Source organism: Macaca nemestrina, chromosome 2, assembly GCF_043159975.1.
Source record: "Macaca nemestrina isolate mMacNem1 chromosome 2, mMacNem.hap1, whole genome shotgun sequence".
NCBI classification, from domain to species: Eukaryota; Metazoa; Chordata; class Mammalia; order Primates; family Cercopithecidae; genus Macaca; species Macaca nemestrina.
In genome coordinates this window covers 43,637,556-43,659,635 of record NC_092126.1, presented here as the reverse complement: position 1 = coordinate 43,659,635, position 22,080 = coordinate 43,637,556, and the positions used below count along the sequence as shown (strand labels likewise).

General features: G+C 50.6%; 1 protein-coding gene across 7 annotated transcripts in view; it reads right to left on the bottom strand.

Moving 5' to 3' along the window:
- LOC105469976 (splA/ryanodine receptor domain and SOCS box containing 4) overlaps positions 1-22,080 on the bottom strand; it is an 88,756-nt gene that overhangs the window by 41,702 nt on the left and 24,974 nt on the right. The window contains exon 3 of one of the 7 annotated variants that reach the window (XM_011721625.3): positions 9,331-14,835. The exons of the other annotated variants lie outside the window; for them this stretch is intronic. Within the exon in view, the coding sequence (XP_011719927.1) occupies positions 14,765-14,835 (71 nt within the window). The 3' untranslated portion in view covers positions 9,331-14,764. Of the gene's footprint in view, positions 1-9,330; positions 14,836-22,080 lie in introns of those variants that run through there. 7 annotated transcript variants of the gene reach the window in all.

Here is a 22,080-nt window from a genome sequence, read left to right as displayed (position 1 = left end):
GAATTCTATTTTAGCAGCAGAAAATGAACTAAGACACCCACCAACACCACTATTACCTTTCACTGTTCTGGACGTATTAGCCAAATAATTACATTAAAAAAGAAGGCAAAATTGTCGTTATCTGCAGATGACTTGATGGTATGCCTAGAATACCCTAGAGAATCAAAAGAGAATCTACTAGAGGAACTTAGAATTCAGTGAGGCAGATAATTACAAAGTTGGTAACAAAAAATCATCAGCTTCCTTCTAGACAAATAACAAGTTAGGAAATATAATGAAAGATAGGCTTCTTTCATAATAAAAACAATTTAGTATGCCTAAATACTTAGGGATAAACATGACAAGAATTATGTAAGACTTGTAAGAAAAAATTAAATATACTAAAAGATATAACAAAAGCTGAATAAATGGAAAGACATTTATGTTTGGATTGGCATACCTAACAATTAAAAAATATCATTTATCTCTTAAAATAATCTATAAATGCCATATAATCTCAATAAAAATACCAATAGAATTTGTGGGGACCATACTAAAATAATTAACTAAAATTCTTCAAAAAAACAAACACAAAAGAAGAAACAGAAAAATATCTAAAACAAAGAGGAGTGAGGTGGGAGTGGTCCTATCAGCTATTAAAACAGATTTTTAACCATAGCATTACAGTAATCAAAACCACTTGGTACCGGTGAAGGACTAGATGGATCAGTGGAACACTGCATTTCTCTAGAAACTGGCAAATAGTTGCTGGTTAGTAAGAAAATGGTTTAGTGAAGAAGAAAGGGCATGAATTTGAGAACCAGACAGGCCTGAGCTGTCCTCCCAGCCCATGTGACCTTAGATGTCTCTGGTATTTGCTCTGAGCCTGTTTTTGTTTCATGTGAATATTGTGGGAATTAAGTAAGGTAATGTATGTAAAGTGCTCAGACTAGGAACTCCAATACAACGGCTACTCATTAAAGGGTCACTATTATTATCAATAATTTTCTTATTATTGGTTATTACATTTTCTTTTAAAATTATTTCAGTTATTAAATATTATCAATCTGCCACCCAATCAGAGGCTCACTGACCTTTTGCTCTGTGAGAGCAGCCACATCTCAGTTTCCTGTCAGGTCCTCCCTCCCAAATACAGCTACCTGCGGATCCCAGAGACCATTCCTCCTCACTGAACAGGAGGGAGGCCAGTCTCTCTCCTCTATGAGAGACAAGCAGAAAGTTAAAGTGAAGAGGCATTAGGAGATAGTTCTCAGAGAGGGTCAAGAATATGGGAAATTTGTGGCTGAGCGCAGTGGCTCACGCCTGTAATCCCAGCACTTCAGGAGGCCGAGGTGGATGGATCACCTGAGGTCAGGAGTTCAAGACCAGCCTGGCCAACATGGGGAAACCGTGTCTCAAAAAACAAACAAACAAACAAACAAAAAAGAATATGGGTGTCTTTGGAGAAAAACATGGGCAGTCTCAGAAACAGTTTCTGTAGTTTGAAAGCCTTGGTTGAAATACCATCCCTGGGTCTAGGATGGTATTGGTGAAGCTCTTCCCATTCTCAGTCTAGGTAAGAGCAGGAACAATGGGGGAAATGAAGGAATCAGCATGGCGGGTCCAAGGGCCAACAAAGGCCCTGGCCAGACTACAGCAATGGCCTATGTAAGGGCAGAGGGACATTGGGTCACATGGGGGCTGGGAGCTCCTGATGGAGAGCCCCCATGCAGGCTGAGTGGCATGGCCTGGTTCCAGTCACCATCACAAGACTGTCAAGAAAGGGTGAAAATGGAAAGAACGGGTATTTCAGGGTGATGAATTTAGAAGCCATGCACAAAGACGATAGATTGAGGACGAGGAACCAGAGACAGGAAGGTTGGCTGGGATGCTCATTCAGCTGACCAGGACACCGGGAAGAAGGCGATGGGCCCGTTTCAACCAAGGGGTACTCATTCCAGGCACAGGGCTCTGGACTACATGTTTTTCAAGGGCTTTAAAAAATGTTTGAGACATGTGGTGAACTTATTGGTTCAAAAACTACTGAAAGTTAAAATGAATATGTTTTAATTAAACACCTACCCAAAAAAAGAGCATTATGTCAAGAAGTCACATGCAACTTGGATCCTAGTTACACATCCATTATGTTTAATGTAGGATGCTATACACTTTAATATGTTTACTATGATGTTAACAAATACGTGAGCAGCACATGCTGGAAAAAAAGAGAGAGCACAAAGAATATGGAATTAGAAACCCAAATGGTCTCCATACTCTAGGAAATCTGTCATAGTGCAGTTAGATGGAACCCATTAGGAATTCCTGTAAAGTCCTGTTTTTAGGCCTTGGAGATCAATCCAGCTGGCAGGACAGGGAGAGCTGGCCTGGCAATATGTTCCATGAAGGAGAGTCACAAGTTCTCTGAGACAGGGCAATATGAGCTGGCTGTTCAATTAGCTAAGACTAACAGAGGCTGCATCAAAAGAAGTATAAGGTCCAGATGATGGGAGGTGAGGGTCCTACTACAACCTGTGTTTTAGGAGGTCCCAAGTGTCTAACACATCATGTACCTCCTTTGGTCACTACATTCATGTGCCATGTTATTCAGCTATTTAGATGTTTCCCCTTGTGCTCCTGGGTGGTTGTCACATTCTAGGTTTGGCTCCTTTTCTACAAGGAAGCATAAAAAAAGGCTTTCGGCTGAGGCAGAAGGTACCTCCGGTTTTTCTGCCTCAGGCATTATTCCTACCTCTGTTCTTCCCCCACTTATCTACCTGGACCCTTCCTGGCTCCCCTGAGAGTTTTCTGGGACTTGGTGTTGTCAAAAGTCATATAAACCCTAATGTCATCTGGTTCTGTTGTTCCCCACGGCCACAGACATCAGGCAGAAGAAGGAAGTTTTTACGTTTAGCTGTAAGAAGGATGGATGAGGAAGACCTGTGCTCTTCTTGCCCAAATCCAGGCCTTGGGTCCCAATCCAGACTTGCTCTCAGGAGTCTCCTGGCTCTCCACTGAGTCTGGATCCAAGATCTCCAATAATCTCTGCCACATCTCCTCCCTGGGCCTCCCTCATCCTGGGAGAGTACCTCTGCCCACAGTGCCAGCTCCACCCCGGTTAGCCCCAGGCCCAGCCTCATAAGCACAAAGCACTGGGATAGATTTTCCAGAATGTTCCGAGGGGACAGGACACAATGGGTCCAGGTCCTGGCAGCTTCCCAGGAAGTTTGGGTGGGCACAGGCCCTCCTCATCCATCCTTCTCACAGAGAGAAGCAAAAAATCCCTTCTTCTGCCTGATGTCTGGGGCAGTGGGGGACAACAGAGCCAGATGACATTAGGATTTATATGACTTTTGACAACACCAAGTCCCAGCAAAGTCTCAGGGGAGGCGGGAAGGGAGCAGGTGGGTGAGTGGGGAATGAATAAGTCTGTTCTGCGCCCCAGGACAGCCTCTTCCATTATGCATTTGTATTCATTCCGTAGCCATGGTGCTCCAGGCAGCGACCCAAACAATACAGAGGACACAGCTGTTGAGGAGCTTATAGTCTCAAATTTTCCGCCTCAGAGTAGCCCGGAAATCCCTTCCTGAACATGCCCTCCGCAGTCTCGGCAGCACAGCAACTCTCCGGGGACTGCGCAGGGCTGCGGCATCACCCTCACACCTAGCACACAGGCATACTGCTGCACGGTGGCTGAAGCAGTCTTCACCCCTACCCCTGGCCTGCCTCGGCCTCTTCCCCACCTCTAACCCAAATACGGACGGACGAGACACACCCCGTTTGGCAGCAGAATACGCCGCCAGCCAGTGGAGGCTTTTCTCTCACATGATACAATGCATCCCTAGTGGCCTCTAAGGTACTTCCAAATCTCCCATGTTCTCTGGGAGGAGCAGTGCAGCCACAGAGAAAATGGATGAGGTCTTGGAGACAAGGGAAGCACAGGCAGGATAGTGGGAAAGTGACATCGGGAAGGCTTGTCCTCAGCCAGCTACAGGGTGAGCCAACACAAGGGGTAGCGTGAGGGGGCTGGAGAATGTGTACACCAACCCTCCAGACAGTGATTGAGGGCCGCTCCCAGGGGGCACAGGTGGGGGGCTGTGGGGGACTGGGGGGGGAGCGGGCAGGGCACAAGGGAAAACCTTCAGGCCAAGAAATAAGCCAGCATCTCAGTCTAGCAGGCAACCAGCTTCCTCCTCAGGGTGCAATAAGGCGGTTTCCACTTGAGAGCATTTTGTTACAGGACTTTTGGGGGTGGTTAAAAAAAAGGCCCAGGAGTAAACACAATATCCAACCCATGTTTTCTTCAGGGCATCGTTAAAAAATTACCTCCTCTAAGAGGCCTTCCCTGAGTCTCTCACCAGCCATCCTCTGGGTTCAGGGCACAGAAGCGCATGCAACAAGCTGTCCAGCTCAGCTCCCTCCGAGGCGACTGACAGAGATAAGGAGCTGCCTCATCTCCCCATGGTCACCTGGAGAGGGCAGGAGCGGAGACTCTCCCCTGGATGTCCCATGGCAGCCAGTGCAGATCTGGAAACAGCCAGACACAAATGCAATGACTCATTCATTCACCAGGTTCCCATCCACCTGCTCTGCGCCGGCCCAGTGCTGGAGGCCAGAGGTGCACAGACCAACCAGGCTCACAGTCAAGTGAGGAGGGCCATGGCGGGAGAGGACTGGGAGCTGGAGGAGGAAGAGAAGGTGGCCATGAGAAGTGTCAGCCTCGGGGCAAACCATTGAGCCCCAGCTGACCCCAGGCAGCAAGGCTGCAGCAAACTGCTCTAGACATACAGCAAGCATGCCCGGCTGCCATCAACTACAGGGAACCTGGCCAGGCCGGGGGAGAGTTTGCCTGCCAGGACCTGGCTGGCTTTGTTTTTACAGACATCTCATGGGGCTGGTGCTGCTAGCTCCCACTTCCCAGAGGTGGAAACAGAGGCTCAGAACACAGCAGTGACCAGAACAAGGTCACATGGGAGATCTGTGTGGTATTAGAAGAGGGGGCTAAGGCACGGCTCAGGCTGGAGTTCAGCAAGGCACGGCTCAGGCTCTGGAGGGCCGGAGGAGTGGGCACAGGGCTCTTCATGCCCAGCTGGTGAGGACCCTTGGCTTCTGGTCTGAGCCTGCTGCAGAGGTTGGACTGCTCATTAGAGTCTATGTGTGTGATTAATATGCATGTGGGACGATGGGAGGGAGGCACAGCTGAGCCTTGGCAGCCGGCATGGCCCTTCTCCAGCGCCGCAGGGTGGGAAGGTGGCTCTGGAGAACCGGAAGCTTCACTGGCTGTGACTAATCCACCATGGATCTCAAGCCCGGCTTAACCTCTCTGGGCCTCCTCTGTGTCACCTAAGCTCAAACACTGTGATGAATTACACCTCGGTATGGCCGAATGAGTAAGGTTTTGGAATGAGACAGACCCAGGTTTGGATCCCAGCTCTGTCACTTATTAGTTGGGTGACCTTGGGCAAGTTATGTGACCCCTCTGAGCCATTAAGTGCAAAAGAAACTAAGGCCTACTCTGCAGATTTGCTGGGAAGATTTACAATATGAAAAGTGCTTACTGCAATGTATGGCATTACTAGATATTTTATTATTGTTGTTGTCATCATATTCAGCTAGCATTTTTAGGTTTAAGTTCCAAGAAGCTTTGATTTTCTTCTCTACAGACTCTTATGAAAGAGAACCATTTCATCTCCCTGCACTCCCTCTGCAAATGTTCCCACATCCCTGCAGCTGCCCCATCTTCCACCACCTCTTCCCATCCCATCCAGGTATAGGGCTCCTGACACCTTTTCCTGTGAGGCGGTCTCAGCCCCACTGCCACCCCCTTCCCAGAGCCACCCTGAAGCCTGTACTGCAGGCCAGCAACCACGGTGTGACCACAGCCTCCTCTGAGCCAGGCCTGGGGAGGGATAAAGCAGGCAGAGGAAAAAGAGCAGAGCCCAAGCACCAGACTAGCCTGAAAACAGCTGTGTGGTCTTGGGCATGTCACTTCCCCTCTCTGAGCCTCATCAAATGGGAGAGCAGTCCGTCCCTGCAGCAGTGCAGGTGTGAGGAAGTGGATAAGACTGTGAGTGTGCACTGCCACATAGGAAGATTCCCTGTCTGTGCAGGGAATGTTGCCTCCTCGTTCCCTGCCTTGGGACAGTGCACAGGCTGCTCACCTGGCCTCAGCAGCAGTAAACCCCACAGCAAGAGTCTAAGCCCGCATGCCAATCAAGCCTCTAAAGGGCCAGCTGGTGGGGCAGTGCAGGAAGGGGTGTCTGGGCAAAGGTGGTAGCTCCCTGAGCAGGCCCCAGCTGCCTGGAGTTGTTCTGGCAGAGTCCAGCTCCATCCCAGTCTCAAGGCGCACTCCTGGTGCACAGGGGCACATGGAGATATTAGTTGTGTCAACAACAATGGCCTTATGTGTAGTCGGCTCTAATGAATGCTTCTTGACTGATCATTTGTTGACAGTCGAGAATGGTAGATGTGGTTAGTGAAGGAGAAGGGCTTTGGTTGAATGTAGGTTGATTTCACCCTGGAGGTCTTTCTTTTGCTAATATGCTAATGCTAATAATAATATCTACTATTTAGCAGGCCTTGTTTGTGCCTCTCACTCTACATTGTTATTTCTAATCCTTAAACAATGCTGAGAAGCAAGGGTTACCCTCCCATCTTGCAGAAGAGAAAGCCGAAGCTCGGAGAGGTAAAATGACTTGCACCAGGTCTCCCAGCTCAGGATAAAGGAAGCTGAAATTTGAACCCAGCTCCATCTGAATCAAAACTGACATTCTGCTTCCCACAAACCCAGACCTTGACTGTCCCCATGCTGCTAGCTCTGGGTTCATAGCTTCCTCCAGAGTTTGCTCCCTGCTGTGTTCGATGCTACATTGACTACTGAGAAAAGCAGCATCTGGGGTGAGCAGGCTCTAGAGACACAGGCTTTGCAGAAGGGAGCTGGTAGGGAATGAGCTCTGCCTGCTCGTCTACCTTCCAAAAGGAAACTGTCTGACAAAAGGAAGTCTCTGCCCTGTCGCCACCTCTGTGGGTTGTAGCCCGTGTTCCCTGGCCATTTTTAGCATGAACCTGGGTCCCTGGTACCACCTGTAGTGGGCAGTGCCACTGGGTTGTCCTGAGCAGTCAGCATCCACATTATTACTGGCAAACGGCACCTGCACCACTTTAATTAAGTCATTTGTCAGCAGTAACAGGCCGTGGCAGAGAGATCAGAGGAGCAGGAGTCTGGGGTTTCCACGACAGCCCTGGCTCTGTCACCAACATGTGGTGGAGATCTGGGCACTTCCCTTACACTCTCTGAACTCAGGGTTCTCACTTGTCAGATGGGAAGAATTATGTCCTGCTTTATTGCTCAGGACAGTTTCGTTGGTCAAAAATAATAGGAAACAGATTCAAAAGTTGAAAAGCACTTATAAGTAGACAGCATTATGCTCGTTGAAACAATAATTTCTGTCATTAATAGAAACTCATGTTTCTGTTACTCTTACTCTATGCACTTTATTATAAGCACTGTCTCACTAATCTCCATGACAACCCTCATGAGGTGGTTATGGCTTTTATCCCTATTTTACAGAAGCGGAAACTGAGCCTTGGTTTCTAAGCATTACAGTGCCCAAGGGCTTGGTGCTGGGACCTCTTCTCTTCGGTAGCCACCCTCCTTAGCCAGGGGATTTCATGCTACATCATGACTGTTTTAAAAATCTGGATGCTTGACCTCTGTCCACACAGAACCTCCTCTTGGATGTCTGATGGGCATCTCAACCATAGCATGTCCAAATCTGAGCCCCTGCTGGCCACTCCCCAACCTACAGTCTTCCCCGTCTTGGTGAATGGCCCCTTCATCCTTCCAGTTGCTTGGGCCCAAAGCTTTGGGGTTTTCCTTGACTCTTTTCTTATCCCTTACAGCAAATTATGTTGGCTTCACTTTCAAAATAAATCCAGCATCCAACCACTTCTCACCATCTTCATTGCTGCCATCCCGATCCAAGCCACCAGCATCTCTTACTTTTATTGAAATAGCCTCCTTCCTAGCTGGCCTCCTTATTTCTGCCCTGGCCCCTCTACAGTCTAATTTCAAGACTGCAGTTAAAGTGATCCCTCTAAAACCTAAGGCAAATCATGCCATCCCTCTTCTCAAAAGTCTGTAGTGACTCCCTGTCTCACTCAGAAAAAGTCAAACATCATCCTTGATCTGCTAACCTCTGTGCCTGGTTTCTCTCTGGTCTCAGCCCCTGCTCCTCTCTCCCTCGCCCTTGGGCTCCAATACATGTGCCACAGGGCCTTTGTACACGCTGTTTCTGCTGCCTGGATAGCCCTCCCCAGAGATACCCACATTGCTCACTCCCTCCCCTCTTTCACGTTTTTCTTGCTTAAATGTCACTTTCTCCACTGGTTTCTCAACCATCTTATTTAAAATTGCAAACCCTAGCCTCCTCCGACACACTCCAGCCCCTTACATATTTTATTTTTCTCCACAGCACTTATAGTTAGCTAACACTTTACTGTTCGTGTATTGACTGATTTTCTGTCTCCACCTACTAAAATATAAGCTTCATGATGACAGAGACTTTTGTCTGTTTTGCCCCTGCTGTTTTGTATCATCAGTGCCTGGAATAGTGCTTGGCACATAGTAGGTACTCAATATGTGCAGATTCAGTGAATTTAAAAATGGACTTTCTCAGGGACACATGGTGGTAGAGTTGGGAGTTTAAATTCTGGGCTAATGCCAACATATTAATACATTCCCAATCTGGGAAGCAGGAGAAGAGGGGGAGAGGAGGGGATGGGAAAAAACTGTTCTGTTTAGCATCTCCCTTCATTCATACGCAGTCTGGAAGGGAGGCAGGAGCAAGAACACAAGGGATGGGGGAGGGAGGGAGTGGCCAACACCAACCAAGACAAATGTTCATGGACCTCCCCACCCCACTGCAAGCTTTCACCAGCTGCTTTCAAAACAACAAAAAGAGCAATTCTCAAAGCAGGACCTAGAGTGACTTTCCCAAGGTCACCCTAGCTGATTAATGGCAGAGCTGTCAACACCCAAACATTGTGAAATGATTTCTGTGAAATCCCTGAAAATTGGTTTTGCAAAGATAACTGGCTTTTGACAAATTCCCCCAAAGAATAAGGCAAGAGGTTCTGTCCAAATGTGTCCATCATCTCATCTGGTTCCCAACCCTGAGGCTGCCGGCACAGGCCTGGCTGTGAAAGTCTGTGATAAAAGACTTCATTGCCATCCAGGAAAACTACAGGCTTAAGACATTGGAAACACCACCTCTGCTCACTGTCTTACCTGCCCCACACCCACCTCCTCCCCCACCTTTGCTCAAGCTGGCCCCTGGACTGCCTTGCCTTCCCGCTAGGCCCCTCCTTCTCCTCCAGGCTCTACCCCACTAGGCAAATACACAGATTCCAGGACTCAGAGTGTCACCTCCTCTGCACAGCCCTCCCTTCACTCCCTGACTCCTCTGTGTCCTGTGTCTCCTTTCTGAGGTCTGTGGGCACCTGGGGTCCTTACTGAACTGTTTACTCCTGCTGGACGTACGGGCTGGAACCGTGTTGGCCAATCTTTGTGGCTGCAACTCCCCGTCCTGGTCTGGCCTCCCGGCGCAGGTGGGGAAGGTCAGCCAGTGTTTAGACACTCATCCATCTGAAGAGAACAAAAACTTGTCACACACACCCTTCCTTAAGGACCAGTAGCCTCTGGCTTGGGTTGGTCCCAACCTTGGGGGTTGGGGGTGACCCCCTAAGCAGGATTGAGGCTGCCAGGAAGGGCTGCTTGGCCTGAAATTCCTCCTGCAATATTTCATTGAATCATGAAGGAAGTGAGTTGCACACTGGTGAGTTCAGTGTGGTCCCGTTTATACTCTGTGAAAAAGAAAGTGTGTATGTCAGTGTTTGGATATGGACACACATGCGCATATACATGCCTAGAATATGTCTGTGGAGCTCTATGAGAAATTGGTCAGAGTGGGCCTTGGTTTGGGTTCCTGAGACAAAGATGTGGGCGCAGATGGCTTTGTGGGACAATCTCAGGAGATGAAAATGAGAGAGGGAGAAAGCGAGACAGAGAAGGGAGGAAGACTAGAGGGAATGTGTCAATGAGCCGCATACTACTGTGCGCATCCTGGGCTCATTCACTAGGATGCTCTGAGCCCCTGTGTAGGATGAACTTCAGAACCGTGCCCCTGGAGGCTGGGGAGCTGGGGGCACTTATCCATGGACTCCTGTCTCTGAGTCATTGAGGGGTGTCTCCAAGGGTGTTAACTCCCCTGCACATCCCGGTGCTGCCTGCATCCTGCTGAGTGGCTACCTGCAGCTCAGGAGAAAGCAAAGCTGACTGACATCCACAGCAGTACTTAACCAGGTGAGCTGAGAGGATGTGGTGGGGGCACCCCAAGAGTCTGCTAGGAAGTGGGGATACAGGCACTTTAGAATTTTCACAATTATATCCTTTTGTATGTGTTGATTTGAAGTACATAAAAGCACAAAGAGGCAGGAAAATTCACCTCTTATCCTGCCACCTAGAAGTAATCGCCAAGAGCCTGTTTGGAATATACCTTCCAGCATTATTTTTTGTAGCATGGATGTATGCAGTACATTTAACTGTGTGCGCTTTTCTGTGACCCTGTGTACCACTGGCAACAACTTCCCTTGAACCAGCACTAACAGCGTCTGCAGTCCAGGGCAAGGGGTGGGCAGCTCCTGGGTCCTTTTCCAAGAGAGCCCTGGGGGAAGGAGTTTCAGGACCAGATGGAACTCAGAGAGCAGGGAGACCCCCTTGGGCCATTCCCCACCCCACAGCACACTGCGGATTTATCACCCTGATGCTGTGTCTCAGCTATTAAACACGGTGCTGCCTAAATGGCCAACAGGGCTTTAAATCTCCGCTCAAGGGTCACTTCCATTTTCCTGCTCATTGAGCCCAACCAAACTTTTGCTTCCTAAAGAAAAGTCTATCATTTAAGGTTGTGGAGTACAGAAGCATCTCACCACTCACCACCTCTACCACAGACAAGGCCAGAACGCATCCGGCAGCAACTCCTCACAGGCGACTAGAGATACTTGCCATCACCCCTCCCATTCCTCCTCTCCCCTGCCCGCATTTGCCTTGGCGGGCACGTGGGGAATGCAGGACTCTGTGGCTTGGTATGCAGCCCTGGGCTCTGGTCCAGCTCTGCCACTCCCTGGCCTTGCAACCTCAAGCCGCCACTTGACCTTCCGAGGCTCTGTTTGCTCATCTGGAAAATGGGTACATCACACACACTTCCCAGGACTATTTGAGGACAAATGAGGTCATGGATGTAAAGCAGCTGCCACAGTGCCTGATGTCATTGGGGTCCTACAACTGGGGGCTCCCTGAGCATACGCTGGACATTTTACCCCATACTGGGACCCTCTTCCTGGGTTACCTCCCTGTGTGGCCTGCCTCCCTCCACCTTCTTCAGTTTTGTCTGTCCAAGGCCCCCTGGTGCTTCGTACCACATTACTAAAGGAAAATCCTAACACGTGGCTTTCATCATGCGCCGCCAGCCTTTCCCCTGGCTCCCACTGCCTACAGGCAGTCTAAATTCTGCAGCCGCATGCTCCAGGCCTCCTGGAGGTCTCCTCCTGGCCTGTCAACCTACTGCGGCCATACTGCTGTCCACACTGCCTGCTACGCCAGCCGCAGGAAGACAGCACCCCCTCAAGATAGGCTCAGAGAGCTCATCCTCCTAAATAAGCATCAGGGTCCTGCATGCAAATCTGACTGTGAAGGCTCAGAAGCCCTAGTCCTCTGTGCTGTGTGCACGTCATCTTCCAGGCAGCTGGTCCTGAAGCTCTGGGCCACCTTTCTCCCCTTCCTTCTGCTCTTAAACCCAGGGCCTGCTCCTCTGCAGAATCAGTGTTCCCAAGCAGGATAGCACAGGCTCTGGGTCAGCTGACCCAGGAAATCAACTCTCAGCTTCCTTTCTCACCAGCTACATGACCTTGGGCAAGCCTCTATGCCTCAGTTTCCCCAAGAGGAATGTTCACACCACCTGCCTCTATAATGTCCTTACGAGGTAAAAGAGGTGACACATATAAAGTGCTGATAACAGAGCCTGGGACACGGTTTCATTAGTTTGTAATCTCCACCATAGTTCTAACTTATTGCTTATGTCCTATGTGTCAGGACTTTAAAGTTATTCTGTCAGTAATCCTCACTCTGCAAGGCAAGTCGTATTATCCTTGTTTCAAAAAAAGAAACTGGGGCTTAGAGGAGTAGTTTACCCAGGATCATAGCCCAGACCTGTTGGATCCAAATACTGTATCATGACCAAAGGAGCCATTACCACTTACACGTCCACACTGTGTGCCAGGTCTTAAGATGATTATGTATATGTCACATGTACAGGCCTCAAAACAGCCCCATAAGGTGGGTACTATTATCATCATCTCCATTTTACAGGCAAAGAAACTGAAGCACAGAGAGGTTAAGTAACAGATGCAGGATCACACAGCAAGCAAGCAGAAAAGCTAAGACTGGAACCCAGACAGTTTGAACACAACCTCTGCACCCAATTGCTACCCTCTGTGTCTCTCACCTGCTTTGCCCTCTTTTATTTTGTGTGATCCTCTTAAAAACCCTTCAAGGAAGGTAGTATTACCCCCTTTCACAGCTAAGGAAACTGGGCTGTGACACACAGCAGGAGTGAAATTAAACCAAACACAGTGCATTTCCAGGTATGAAAATAAAATGGCTCAGAACTTCCCTCAAATTCTTTTGGTATTATTGCATTCTGGAAAACCTCTCACCAGGAGATGAGACTGCAGCTACATTAGTGACATCGTATTTCCTTCTCTTCCTCCTAATTCATGCTCCAACCACACAGAGCATTCTGCAGACTTAAGCCCTGCTGAAGGTCAATGGATGCCTTAAGGAGGCTGCAGATCAGAAATAAAATCAGACTGCAGAGCACCAAGAAACCCTTCACTTAAATTCTGCTCTGCTTTGGGGCTTTGGGGGATGGTGGGCCTTGTGCCAGCTCTGTTTGCAGGAGCTGCACCAAGCCTTGGGAATCCCTAGGGAGAGGACCTTCTGGCAGAAGACCAGCAAGACACATGCTATTGGCTCCACACCCACACCAAAGGGAGGCATCATTAATTGATCACAGTGTTCTTTCCCACAGAAGTAAGATTGGGCTGCAGAATCCTTTGCAGAACAGTGCTCTGCGTAGCACCTACTGATCCGAACTGTATCTCTCAGCTTCCTTGCACTAAAAGTGGTCATGTGATAATGTTCTGGCCATTGGGCTGTGCACAGAAGCATAGTAAGGCATTTCAGAAAAATATTTTAAAAGATGAGTCATGTGCCCTCCTTTAGCTCTTCCATGCCGCTGCTGCCTGGAATGTGGGTGCAATGGCTGAAGCTCTAGCAGCCATTCTGGTCAATGAGGTACCTATGGGAATGGAAGCCACGAGGTAGGAAGGTAGGGCAGCAGGTACAAGGAGCCAGGGGCAGTGACCATGGAGCCCCCAATATCCTTGCACTGCCTGCTTCCAGACTTCTCTTCCATGAGAAGTAAATTCTTGTTTAAGTCCATAGTATTAGGCATTCTTGGTTGCAAACAAGCAGACCTAATTCTCACTGATACAGTTCCAACTCCTCATTTTCTCCCCTAGTTGTACTTCCAGCATGCTGTCCAGCTTGCAGGTCCCTGAATCCATCAAGCTGGTTCCCATCCTGTGCCTGTACCTTCCTTCCACATGCTGTTCCTTCTGTCTGAAGCACCCTTCTGCCACCCTATCTATTTGGCAAACGCCAACTCATCCTTCAAGACTCAGCTCAAGTGCTGCTCTCTGGAAAGCTGTCCTGGATTCTCACACTGCAGTGCATCCATCTTGAGTTCCCACAGTACCCTGGCCTTCCTGCTCAGTTACAGCCCCTATCACCGATTCCTACAATTCTGTATCCATAGCTGTCTTTGGGACTGACTGGCACAAGGGCAGCGTCTGATCTTCCCCATAGGCCCAGGCAGATGAAGCACAGTAAATGTTTGCAGAAAGAATGAACAAGGTATGAATGAGCATCTGGAGGGGTCAGACATTCTGAGCTATAGAAGCTCCAGCAGCTGCCGTGGTGCCGAAAAGCTTCCTGGAGGAGGAGGGAGAGATAGCGACACAGGGAATGCCAGCTTGGTCTGTTGGTCCAGGTTAATGCCTGTGCCATTACAAGTAGACACCACAGACCCTCCAGAGATCTTTATATGGCTTAATGGAATATCTCCAAGATGGTCCCTGATGTCTTGGAGAGGTCACAGCCCCCAGCTGCTGCCCGGGCCTGGATCACCAAGTGTTTGTGATTGACAGGGCAGCTGCCTAAAAAGTTCCAAGCCCCAGGGCAGGCAGGGGGAGGGGGGCCAAGCATTGTTGGAAGCTAAGCTTACTCTGCGCTGGCATAGTACAGCCATCTGGTTTGGGTCAAAGGTCTCCAGGGCCCCTTTTGATTTATAGGCCAGTTCAGCCACCCAGGCGGCATGAGGGTGAGGGCACCGAGAGGCCAGGAGAGGGGTTTGGGGGGAGGTGGAGGGAAGGGACGGTTAGAGGCCCCTTCAGAGGCTGAGCAAGCCTGTGCTTCTGCTCCAGACCATAGAGTGCCTTAGGTTGCTTTTAAAAGAAACATCACAAAAGAAAGTATTAGAAAAGTCAACAAGTATTTATTGTGTGCCCACTGTCTCCCTGTGTCTGCTTTGGATGCTGTTACTCTCCGGAGAGGAAGTAAATCCACATGAGCTCTATCCAGCGACGCCGGGCTTTCCACACTGCGGCCTCATCCACCTCTCTCTGCCTTTATTAACCACATTCTGCAGATGATGACGCCAAAGAGCAGAGTCCCACAGCCTGCAGTGGCAGAGCTGGGAGTCAAACCCAGGCTTTCTGCCCAGCTGCAGAGTCCTTCCCCTTTACCCTGCAGGGCTTCCAGAGGATTCTGGAATTCAGAGGAGAGGGAGGTAAGCAGGGGCCAGAGTCAAACGAGGAGTCTCAGAGAAAGGCTTGTGAGGATTGCTCACTAAGAAGGGGGCCGTGCCTTATAAAGACCCCTCAGACCCCCTTCACCACCGCAAATGTGCTCCAGCAGCACAGAACAGAGTGGGCAATAGGGACTAAGGTCGTTAAAGAGGACTTTAAAAACCAAGATGGCCTTGCTCGGAGCCTTCAGAAAGGATAGCTGAGAAGTGGGCTGGCATCAAGCAGGGAGCACAGCACAAGCGGAAGCGTGGAGGCAGAGACTTGCCCACCAGGGGATGTGGAGGCTGCACTGAGGGCTGGGAGGTCACACTCCTCTGCTGGGGAAGGTGGAGAAGCAGGCTGTGGTGCTGGGTGCCACACACAAGGGTCATCTCCCTGGCCCTGCCCAGAGAAAGCAGCAGGCCTAAGCCCCAAGTGGGGCTGGGGCCCTTCTCATATCTTCTGCTGGACACGCCCTGGGACCATGAGGGGCACCACCCAGGGCTCTGCAGAGGGTGGAGTGTGGCAGTGTGGAGACAACAGTGATGGTCTTTTTGGAAAAGTCACAGTACACAGTCCCCATGGGCCCTCCAAACCAGCCGGGGAAGCCATGCACGTGGCACTCCAGCCCTCCATCTCCTCCATCAAATAAGCCAGCCAGGCACCCCCACTCTAGTGAGGGCACCTGGGGGGTCTGTGGTGGACACAGGTCACACAGCTTAGCAAAACCTGGCCTTAAACCCAAATCTAAGGAAGCCCAGATCGCCATGTTGAGGCCAAACACAGAATGCAGAGACGGCGTAGAGCGTTTCAGATACTTAGAAAGCCTGGTGCAGCTCATCATGGTCTGGGGGGTCTGTGGTGGACGCAGGTCACACAGCTCACCAAAACCTGGCCTTAAACCCAAATCTGAGGAAGCCCAGATCACCACGCTGAGGCCAAACAAAGAAAGCAGGGATGGCGTAGAGCATTTCAGATACTTAGAAAGCCTGGTGCAGCTCATCATGGTCAGAGTGAAGACAGCAGGGAAGAAAGGAGCCCTCAGGACATCCCAAAAGGGAGGCTTTGAGCCTGAAATCAGGCAGACTAGAGTCCAAATTCTAGTTCCAGCCCTGAGACCTTTCAGCCTCTCACAACCTCAGTTTCCCCATCTGTGAAATGGGGATATTATTAACACTCCCCACATAGGGCTAAAAGGATTTAATGGAAATATGGATAGATAGATAGATAGCACCTGGGTTGGGGCAAGGAGATAATCATCAAATGGTTACTTTGGCTTTTCTTCACTGCCAATATTGTTGGGAAGCACAGCAGCTCTGTGACAGCAAAAGTTTATCTGGCAGGGTTCAAACTCCTCTCTATGTTATGCATGTCTGTGGTGTGGACCTCATGAAAAGCCAAACCAGATCTGAGCAATGAACCCACACAGGGCTAGAGTGTAGCAGACAATCCATCATCAATAAGTCAGCTGGAAATGCCACCTCCCAACCACGGATGTGGATGAGAGCCTGGCCCAGCCTGGGGAGGGGCCGCCTGATGCAGCCTGGCACTGGGCTACTTCCCGCCAGGCGCACTCCCTGGGAGACCTGGCAAAGCCCAGCTCTGGCCTTTGACCTCTGCCCCTGAATTGTTTTCACAAGGTGGGGAGCTGGGGTCAGAGCTCAGGATGGGCCATGGGTTCAGCAAATGACAACCAGACCCAGCCAGATCCACACATGTGTCCGGGACAAGGAACGTGTTCAACAAGTCTCGGGGCAGGAATATGGCCTGGTGAAAGGCCACCAGGTCAGGAGGAAAAGAGAAAGACGTGGGCTCCCCACGCAGCGGCCACCAGCGCTGTTCATGGCTGTCGGGGATACAAGAGGGACATGGCTGGCCTCCTTCTCTAAACGGTCTAGAGTCCCATCAGAAAGACAGGATGGACACCCCAGAACCTTAAAATCATAACTGAGGACGGTCTAGGATTACTGTAGCAGGAAGAGCTGCAGGCAAAACCAGCTTTATTACAAGCTGAGATAAATAATAGCGCCATATGAAGTAGCCCCTAACACCGTCCAGGCCTTTGCCATTTACAAAGGGCTTTCACAGGTTTTGCTTTATTTCATCTCCATAACAGCCCTCTTTCTTATTTTTCCCATTTCACCCACAAAGAAATGGAGGCTCAGCAGGCTCAGGGACGTCCCCAAGGACACGGAGTTAGCAAGAGGCCTGCTGCAGAACTGCTGCTGTGTTCTGCACAGCGCCCCTCCCCCCGCAGAGCTCCTGGCCCCTGCTGTCCCCCAGGCCCTCCTCAGCATTCCTGGCATACCTCCTGTCAGTGGCCACCCCCCACCACCCAGGACCTTTGACATTCTCCTAAGGTTTTCTGGTCCTGCAGCCTGACACTCGTTGGCCGGTATCTGGGCTAAATCTTTCTCCTACACCCGCCCCCACTTGAACTCGCTCCTTGGGCCCTGGAGCCACTCGGCAGACCACTGGCCCAGAAGTCCCATGGCAGAAACAGAGGCCTGTGCTCTCTCTCTCCGGGGCTCCCCAGCCCTCTCCAGTGGCTCTAAAGCAGCCACATCCGCTAGAATTTTGAGCCGTGGTGGGAATGGTTTACATGGGCTCATCCAGTAGGGCAGCCACCAGCCGTGAGTGTCTGTGGAGCGTGGCACAACCAAGTAACTGAACATTTAACTTTATTTAATGTGAATGAAACGGCCACATATGGTTAGGGCTAGTGGCTCCCACATTGGATAGGGCAGACGTGGAGCCGCTGTAGCACCACAGGGTAGTGTTTGTCAACCAAAAAATCGAGATGCGCAGTCCCTCAATCTCAGAGACTGCAGAATGATGGAGACCACTTGAGGTCATCTTACCCAGTCCCCTCCTTGCAATGGAGAAACTGAGGCACAAAGAGAGGAGCTGACTTCCCCGAGGTCACAGAGCTAGTGGGCAAGCTGGAGCCCGCTGGGCCAGGTTTCCTGACTCCCAGACAAGTGCTCTTTTCAGGACCTGTCTGCCTCCTGCCTCTTTTATAATCCCACACCAGACTCTGAGTACATCAACTCAGTTCAGGGTGAGTATGCTTTTTTAACTTTCACATATCTGAACAGTCCACTCTGGCAGAACATCTTAAATATCCAAGGAAGGTTGCCCATGTCAGCCAAAAAGGAAATACAAGCCCTCACTTCGCTCCAGGGTGGCTTGCCCAGCCTGGCAGTGACAAGCGCCCAGGCCAGCTTGAGCTCCACCATCCCAGGTGACAGAAGGGGAAGGCAGAGCTCACCCAAGCAGAGCCCTGCCCTGGTGCTGCCTTCCCAGGGTCCAGCCAAGAATGTGGAGAGGTTGCAGCATGATGGACAAGGCGGGGGACCTATGTCACAGCTACAGAGGTCGGGATGGGCTCCAAGCCCTGGGTCACTCGCTTGCCCCAGGTAGGGAAGACTGAAACCCAAATGCCCTGCCCCAGAACAGGCCAGAGTTGAGACTTACTGAGGCTCACACTGAGTTCACTGCTTTACAGAGGCCCCTTTTTATGGCTGGACTGCCAGATGGTTCTTAGTAGACTCAGGGAACTCTACACTTTCTTAAAAAGCCTAGAATTCAGTTTCTGGAACAGTGGCAAGATGGAAAAGCACAAGATGGGGGTTCAAATCAGCTCTACCACTCATGGAGCAACCCTGGGCCTCAATCAACTTGTCTATAAAATGCGAATGGCCATATCCACTTCAACCAAAGGCCACCCTGACCAAAATTCCAACAATGCGCCATTTTGCAGCACCAGGGGAGACCTGTCCGAGTGAAAAAGACACTGGTAGTAAGAATTGCTTCTTTCAAATGAGATTGTGTATAACTTTTTAAAAAGTAGTGGAATGACTGGAGTCTGAAGGATGAAAAGACATGCTGGTGTCTCTCTGCTGCTGACCCCTGAGCCTCACCACCCCCACTCTACCCTCCACGATCCCCAGCCTTGCCAGCCACAGGCTTGCCTGTTGGTCGCCAGTGACTCGCTCTTCTCCTAGATCTTCACATGGCTCCCTCCGCCCCATCATTTAGGTCTCACTCAAATGCCCCTCCCTCAAAGGAGGCCACTGCAGCAGCTGACCTCCCTCCCTTATCATATTCTCCAACTTTGTTCTGTATCTGGATTTTCATAAGCATTTATGAATTTTCATAAGCATTTATTCTTGTTTTTTTCTGTTTCCTCCATGAGAGTAGAAACTGGACCTGACTTGCCCACTACGGCTGCCTGGCTCCCGGCTGAGGGTCAGCACACCACAGGCCCTTCACAAACACCAGTGCAGGGATAGACGACCGGGTGTCACTGCCCTCCCCACGCGGCTCAGCTGATTGATCTAGCAGGACTGCATGTGATTGAGGAAACAGCGATGGCTTCTTTACACTCATATCAAATTAAGTAGCTACGGGCAGGGTGCAATGAATTTCAATTGACTATTAGTAGCTAATTGGAAATTTCTCAGGATTCCCTTCTCCAAAATTTCAGTGAGAAGCTTGTCTATACTCTTTCTGTTTCGTGGGATGCTGTGGGAAGCAGGCACTCTTTCCCTGCCTCTGCTGCCAACCAAATGTGCTTTTCATCCCACAGTGTGGCATGTGAGTGATGCAGCAGCTCATTTAACAGACACACACAGAACCCACTACATGCCAGGACAAATAGGACAGCCCCCTGCTGTCGGGAGAGGGGCAGCGACTGGGAGGACTTGAGACTGTACTGCACAATCTTGAGGGTGCAGAAGTGGCACCCACGAGAGCACCGCACCTCCTGGAACTGCAGCAGAGGGCCTGGCTTTCGGCAGAGTGCTTTCATGCACTGGCGCTTAACCCAGAGGCCCCTCAGGAGGCCCCAGCAAGAAACAGTGAAATGAAGCTGCTTTTTCAAATCAGAGCACCTACCACTGGTACTTAGGTTGCACGGACACATTTTCCCTTTGGAGAGGAAAGCCACTGAATTCTGCTAAACACACCTTTCCTTGGTGGCGGAGTCGACGGAAAGGATCTTCAGGTCCCCCAAGCTTGTTCCAGCCAATACGGAGAGCCCGACCCTTGCTTCTGCCCCAGACCGAGCTCCCCGACCCTGGGAATCTGGAGCATTGCGGCTCCCTCTACCATACCCTGCCCCTAAGGACCTTGCACTCCCCACACTCTCCTTCCGGCCAGGCATTCCAGGCAGCTGACTTCTGGCCAGTGCTGGGACAGATGGCACAAGTCAGCTGGGAAGCTTGTGACACACACGTTCCAAGTCCCACTACAAGGGTTTCTGATTTGGTAGGTGAGAGACAGCAGAGATCTGTGTCTTCCACATGCCCTGAAGGATGCTGAGGTCCAGGCAAGTATGCTAAGGGCCAAGCTCTTCCACAGCTGAAGAAGCAGCAGCTAGGCCCATCCCAACCAAAGGGCTGGTAGGAGCCTCTCCCTGCACCTGAGGAGAAGCACCGGGCCCATCAGACACTCACAGGATTTTAAACCAAGATCTGGGAACACAGCATGCCAGCTAGCACATTATTAAAGTTGCCAGGGCCACAGTGAGCCAAAGCCAAGGGGCACCTCAAATTATGAGGGAACAGAAAAGATAGAGGAGAGGTTGGGAGTGGTGGGGAGACCAGGGCAGACGTGCAGTTGATGCAGTGATGGGGTGCCTAAAGGCTTTCTCATTCCTGGACCACCTGCTGCCTCCCACAATCCACATGCAGCCTTATGCTCACCACGTCCCTGAGGCAATTTGTGAGTTCTGGGCTTCCAAAGGAGGCCCCACTAAACAGCCCACTCCCACTTTTGGCACCTGGCCTGGCCTCTGCATAAGCACTGTGAGTGGCCCTCAGTTGTGACCCCTCACCCTTAAGAGATGAACGGGATCTCCCATGCTCCTCCTTGTGAGGCTCAAACATCAGGCAGAGAGCTGTCCTCTACCCCAGAACATGCCAGAAGCAAACATGCTCTCACCCTGGGACCTCCTCATGAATTGCATTTTGAGGGAGAAACATCAACAAAGAGGGCAAGATCTGGAAGTCAGCTGTGGCTCCCTGGGTTGACTCAGAAGCATCTACTTAAATGACTTCAAAGCTGGGACGATGACGAGGTCTTTGCTGGCAGTTCCAGCCCCCTGCTGCTCACTAGTGAGATCATGGGCGTGGGAGACAGGAGGGATGGGGGACACCAGGTGCCCCCTGGGGCTCCCAGCAGGCGGGTCATGAAGCAGGACTCACGGCTCTATAGAAAGCAGCCGCTGTGAAGGATGAAGAACCGGGGAGAGCCTGCACGGCAGTATTTTCCAAGCTCACGTTGTCTTGGCTTAATTTCATCCCAAGCAAATAAATCATTAAGGAGGCACTGAGTCCTGGAAGATCTGACGAAGACGGGCCATTAAGCGGCACAGCCTTTGCTTGAATTATGGAAGGCCTCAGACAAGCAGCCTTATTAGTGTCTGGGCGAGGCCGTAACTCACGCTAACCGCCCCCTTGCCTTAACCAAAGGACGAGACTGGGCAAATCAGCTGGCTCCCGACCCTGTAAATGAAGGCTGCCGCCAGCCTGGCAGGCGGTTGGCTCTCCCCGCTCACTTACACCCCACCCCCACCCCGGCAAATTTGCTTCCTCCATTCAATGCTTTCCCAGCACCACCCACTCAGAATCATCAGCAAGTCAGAAGAGTTCAGAGTGAATGCAGTTTGCTGTACTGTATTTAAGGGTATCTAAGCGCTGTGATACTGGGGGCTGCCAACGCTGGCTTCAGCAAACTCTTGTTAAGCACAGTCAATCCTAGGCCTGGGACCACCTGCAAAACCACTGAAGACTCAAAGTGACCCTGAGTAGCACAGAGGTTACAGGTGTGGGCGCTGGAGTAGGCCCGGACTCAAGTTCGGGACAGATACCTCCCAAGCAAGTGCTGGCTCTTCATCTCCCTCAGGCCCAATATCCACACGTGCAGACTGTGATAGCCGCACTTCTCCTCACCCGTGGATTAAATGAGCTACCCCGTGTAGGGTGCTGACGAGCCTTTGTGTGGGGCAGTGGAGCTGGGCAGTGTCTGGCCTTTTGTGAGTGCTCAATCAATGACTGTTTAACAAAGAGCTGTTTCCATTTGCAGTAATCCCTTGCCAAACAAAGTCACCCTCACAGGAACATTCATGGATAA